Here is a 5874-nt window from a genome sequence, read left to right as displayed (position 1 = left end):
TTCGCAAACATCGGCAACAACGGCGTCTCCGAGGCCGAGATGAAGGAAGAGAGCGTCAGCGCCTGCGGCGGCTACAACTTGGCGAAGTGGAGCCCACTGGATCTAGGGTACAACGCCTGATCCTCTCGCTGCAGTACACGGGAGCAACACCTACTGCTCCGGAGGTTCCTAGATCTCAGTTGTGTACATACATACATACATACATACATACATATATTTTTTTTCCAAAATGGGAGCATAGCCCTAGCCTCTGCATCGATGCACACACCTTTTTTTATTAGATTATTCACAAAGGCTTACAATGAAGATACAAAGATTAACTCGAAGCCACCTTTCCAACGACAACTCGCTATACCTACAAAAGTGATGAAGGGGACGATCATGAACAAGGCCATTACCCTAACAATACACCAACACACATCATCTAAAATCGAGTGCTTTCCCAAGCTACCTATTGGCGGGTGAGAAGCACAATCGGTCAAGCAGATCATACAAACAAGAAAGCACCCAGCTATGCACCTCTTGTGTGTGTGTGTTGGGTTGATCACGAATGTGTTGCCTCTGTAAATCAACCTTGGCTGCAATCAATTGAAAGGCCATGGCTTTGACAGTAGTATGTGAATGATTTGGTACTAATTAACAGGTGGGTCATTATTAGTGGAGCAAAAATGATGACCCATAGACCATAGTGATCCTCCTACTACATGCAGCCCTACCAAAGATCACTTACATAATCTATTTCTAACAAGATGTGATTACAATCTTTATGAAGCTCCACTGGGCCATAGTAAGTCCAGTCTGGGGCTAGTCGGCCAGTATGCAAGATTGCAAGAATCGAAGCTTCTCCCAGGAGCCAACCTAATTAGAATTGGGGATTAACCTGCAATCATACACTTAGTTTCAGAAGCATACTAAGGAAATGGAATGCTTTCCGGAAGAAAAACAAGAAAAGAGTTTCTCTCCAAGTAGAGAGGGGATTACATGATTTCCTGAGGAAGGAGATGAAGACCACGATGAGGGCCAGGCCTGCGAGGATGCCCACTATTATCGCCACGGTCCGCCCAACGTCATCTTGCGAATAATCTTATCACCAAAGGAAGACCAAGACGCTGGATTAGAATAAGCATATACTGTACTAGAAAGCGCTAGATGCGCACTCTCTCGGAGTCAATCTTTTAGGCTCTGTTTATCAGGAATATATTCGGAATGGGAGTGGTTGGCTAGGCCGCCTGCCGCCGCCGGCAATGTCGCGGCCGCAGTCCTACACGCCCCGATATGCTTAGAGATAGGAACGTTGTTTAGCGGCCATCATTGCATCAGATTGATCGGTTTTTTTAGACCGGCATATGCAGCTTAAGAAATTGCAGTGGACACCTATCTAGCTCTCGGCTTACCAGCTACTGTCACTTCAGACATCTTAATGTTACTCTTTGTGTCATCTGATTGGGTTCAATATATGATACTACGCCGCACATGCAGTCCCCTAGAAAAAGGCCGGGATGATTAGCATATCTTAGGAATATGACTGAATCTTCAATCGTGTCCCTTCTCCCTTGAACTTATCGGCTGATATGGCTGACCAAGTGTGCAAATTAATGATGACAGGCTTCGGTGCTCTCCATCGTCTTAGCGGCTGATTGGCCTTTTATTAAGTGACTGCTCTCCTGTCCCTTTCTTCTGCTAATTAATCGGGACACGCATATTTGATCATTTGGCAGCTAAATTTCTAGCCTACAGATGGGGTACAGCAGATTGTAGACAAGTGGGATGTACTGTGATAAGGTCATCCAGTGTGCAAGCACATGAAGATTACCAAAAAGGTTGCCAGAGGACACTTGATCTCTCTCGTTAACTTTGGTAAGTTTACCCCGGGGCAGATCGGAATCAATTCCCACCGTGCAACGATCTCGCTAGCTGCAACTTGCAGCCAGGGCTCGCGGATTAGCGAAGTTCAGAGCAGTGGCCGAGTGTGGCGATTTGGCTCTCGAGAACACTGGAACCCTAAATTTTGAAAAAATAATGGCAATTCAAACTTCTTAGTAGTACAAATATCTATACGTACTCGTATATTTTTCAGATATTGACTTTTGCATAAGCTATTGCCACCGGAAAAGGCATTTTAAAATATCAAAAAATTAGAACAAAAAGTTCACGAGTACATCTTGACATTCTATATACACATGCTAAGTTTCACGGAAAATAGACTTTTTCAATGCCTCGTATAAAAAAGATAAATGTCTCATGAAGAGCTTTTTTAGCATTGAATTCTTTTTTCCTTTTTTACACACAACACAAAAGATATTGGATTTTCGTGAAATGACTTCGAGAGCACGTAGAACATTTATATATGTGTGCATTTTTTAACGGATTTTTTTACATTTCAACCTGTGTTCAAAACGCATATATTTTTTTATTTTATAGTATGTCAAGGTAAAATATTTGAATTGTTTTTTTCAAAAAGACCAATTCCCTATTCAAACGCAGGAGTGGAAGTAGGCCGTACCTTGTGAGGGGCGGAAGTAGTAGCCGCTGGCCCAGTACCTGACGTAGCACTGGGCGAGGTGCACGTCGGCGGCCAGCGCCGTGCCGCAGGTGCCCTTGAGCTGGCCGACCGCCTGCGCCAGGCACACCGCGCAGTCGGCGGCGGCGAGGTCGCCGAGGCACTGCGACACCCCCTGCACGGTCCCGGAGCTGCTCGCCCTGTACCCGTTGGCGGCCGCGCCCTGCTGCAGCGCGCCCAGCACGGCGTCCCGGCTCGCGAGGAAGCCGCCGTCGGCGCTGGTGCTGGTGCTGCACTTGCGGTACACCATGGCCGTGTCGGGCCGCCCCACGAAGTCGCTGCCGTCGTAGCGCACGTAGCAGCCCTCCAGCTGCAGCGACGCCGCGGAGGCGTCCGTGCAGACCTCGTTGAGCCGCGCCAGCGCCTCCCGCACGCACGCCGCGCAGTCGCCGTTGCCCAGGTCGCCGCGGCACTGGTAGAGACCGTACACGGCGGTCCCGTTGCTGCCGCCGCCGGCCGTGAAGCTGCTGTAGGGGGCGTTGGGGGAGGAGGTGGTGATGGAGGTGAGCAGCGACTTGAGGTTGCCCTCGAAGGGGCTCCCCGGATCGTACTTGGACGGCGAGCACCCCGCGTAGATGAACGTGCTGGTGTCCGCCTCCGTGACCGTGGCGCCGATGACGAGCACGAGCAGGACGATGACGACGGTGTTGGCGTGGCGGCAGAGTTGGTTGCGGAGGCGCTGCATGACTGACGATAACGAAGCGCACATGCGCGCGCTCGCGTGTTTGTTGCAGGGTTCTTGCGGGGTCGTGGCGAATGGTGGTTCTCGGAGGCTCACTGTCGAGGGAGTGAAGAGAGAAGGTGATTGGAGACAGAATAAATGCAGAGCTTTTCGTTGCTAGTAAGCTCGCGAGGATTTGTGGTGCGTGAGACTTCTCCCGGTATATATACCTACGTCGACTCGACACGACGACGGTGCCTACTTGACTTGACTCCTCGTCTCGACGGGTCCGGCGACTCTGGTCTGATCCCTAACCAGGCTCTGTTTCTCCAAGTTAAGCAGCATAGGCATGGCTACACGAGACGCAGGACAGGGAACATTTATCTTTCACTCTGCTTTACCATCTGGGGATCAGATAAGACAGTATGGCTACATGGGAGTGGCATAGTGTGACTATTTTGTTGCATGATTCCGACATAAACTTGCCGTTTCGACGAGTGCACTCACGGGATGGTATATTGGTATGTGTGGTTATCGGTTCAAGCTGATTGTGATGTGATGACTGGCGCGACGTTCCTCGGTGCTTCTACACCAGCGGTATGTGGAAGTATGGTCATCTTCGCTCTAGCTGTTTCAACACTGATTTCGTCCCTATTTTCCTCCGGCGCCTTCCTCAAACAGCGTTCCGCACATGCGCCAGACAGATCAAATGGATTACGGCTTTTGAGGGGCGCTGCTCAACAGTATCCCTTAAACAATATTCCTCAAACAATTTTTAAAATGAAAAAAAAAATGCAGATCGACAAAGCAAATAGTCTCGTAGTCGAATGTAAAGTGCCCGCCACCAAAATGTCCTGCTCAAGTCCGGCGAACCACTATTACATGACAAAGTTCACAAATCAAATCATTGTAAGCGACTCGTCCGTCGCTGCTCGCATCTCCTGGTCGGCCATCGTCAATGTTGTCGCCGGCATACAAATGCCCAATTCTTGCAAGATTCACAGAAAAATATATGCGATGCCTTCACTTCGTCGTTCATGTTCGGTGTGTCGGCGGTCAAGATCATGAAATCCGCATTCCTCTTCTTCACCGTAACCCTCATCGTCTCGACATCGATCTCCTTGTATTGCTTCTCCAACATGAACACCCACCTTTCTTAAGTTTTTGAGCTCGGATGATTGAGATCGACGTGATCCCGGCCTTCCATCTGGAAGCGACGAAACTCCAAGGTCTTCAACAATATCGCTGAGCCGCTCCCCCTACCCCCCCCCCCCCCCTCTCTCTCTCCCGTCTTCCTCTAAAATCTTTGTAATGAGCTAATCTGTAACACCTGTTGGTTGTTGATATAAAGGTTCAGGCTGGCGCAAGCCCGCCGTAGTCACAGTCAAAAAAAAAAGATGATGCCTCCTAAGTGACTATGCGTTGGCCTTCTTGTTGCCGGAAGGACGCCCCACCGAGGTGTCCAAGGGAGTGTCCAAATCAATGACATTCTCATCAGCATCATTAAGTGTAATGCAAGTGGGCATCCATTTCTTACATCCCTTCAGTTTTGTGAAGCAATGCATCAAGTTGGAGCTTCTTTCTTCTTTGTGGGATCGATACATTTTTAGTGCACGATCAAGTTGACCCTCCGCGCTGGAGCCACTCTCTGGCCTATCGTGCATGTTCTCGGCATACCCGTGGAATTGGTTGATGGCGTGTCGATCATATGATTCCCCACTTGCTTGACATGGTCTTTTGGTTCCTCTTCATGTGCATCATGCAGTAGTCTTTGTCGACGTTCTTCGTCAAATTCAGTTTGATTTGCGATGGTGATGGGACCAATACTCACCGCCTTCGATGAATCACACGTGCATTGGTCTTCCAAATCCTTCCACTTGGGCCCACTTGTTGGAGATATGCCCAAGAGGCAATAATAAATGGTTATTATAATATATTTTTGTATTTATGATAATGTTTACATACCATGCTATAATTGTATTAACCGAAACATTGATACATGTGTGTTATGTGAACAACAAGGAGTCCCTAGTAAAGCCTCTTATATAACTAGCTTGTTGATTAATAGATGATCATAGTTTCATGATCATGAATATTTGATGTTATTAATAACAAGGTTATATCATTATGTGAATGATGTAATGGACACACCCAATTAAGCGTAGCATAAGATCACGTCATTAAGTTATTTGCTATAAGCTTTCGATACATAGTTACCTAGTCCTTTCGACCATGAGATCATGTAAATCACTTATACCGGAAGGGTACTTTGATTACATCAAACGCCACTGCGTAAATGGGTGGTTATAAAGGTGGGATTAAGTATCCGGAAAGTATGAGTTGAGGCATATGGATCAACAGTGAGATTTGTCCATCCCGATGACGGATATATATACTCTGGGCCCTCTCGGTGGAATGTCGTCTAACTAGCTTGCAAGCATATGAATGGTTCATAAAGAGACTACATACCACGGTACGAGTAAAGAGTACTTGTCAGGAGACGAGGTTGAACAAGGTATAGAGATACCGATGATCAAACCTCGGACAAGTAAAATATCGCGTAACAAAGGGAATCGGTATCGTATGTAAATGGTTCAGTCGATCACTAAAGTCATCGTTGAATATGTGGGAGCCATTATGGATCTCCAGATCC

The 5874-nt window shown here is 47.7% G+C and overlaps 1 protein-coding gene across 1 annotated transcript; it reads right to left on the bottom strand.

The window, feature by feature from the left end:
• Positions 1-394: 394 nt before the first annotated feature.
• Positions 395-3510, bottom strand: LOC127335753 (plasmodesmata-located protein 8). The gene is made up of 3 exons (XM_051362481.2): positions 2504-3510; positions 982-1083; positions 395-880 (listed from the first exon to the last, which is right to left on the bottom strand). Exons 1-3 carry the CDS (start codon positions 3267-3269, stop codon positions 876-878), a joined length of 873 nt encoding a protein of 290 aa, XP_051218441.1. The 5' UTR covers positions 3270-3510; the 3' UTR covers positions 395-875.
• Between the last annotated feature and the right edge of the window lie 2364 nt (positions 3511-5874).

This window comes from Lolium perenne, chromosome 2 (genome assembly GCF_019359855.2).
Source record: "Lolium perenne isolate Kyuss_39 chromosome 2, Kyuss_2.0, whole genome shotgun sequence".
NCBI classification, from domain to species: Eukaryota; Viridiplantae; Streptophyta; class Magnoliopsida; order Poales; family Poaceae; genus Lolium; species Lolium perenne.
This window is presented reverse-complemented; position numbering and strand designations above follow the sequence as displayed.

Bases quoted from the DNA above. Each gene is read 5' to 3' on its own strand.
- LOC127335753 (XM_051362481.2), bottom strand. From the start codon at position 3,269: ATGTGCGCTTCGTTATCGTCAGTCATGCAGCGCCTCCGCAACCAACTC. The intron at 1,084-2,503 runs GTACGGCCTACT...TTTGGTGATAAG, and splicing joins CTACTTCCGCCCCTCACAAG to ATTATTCGCAAGATGACGTT.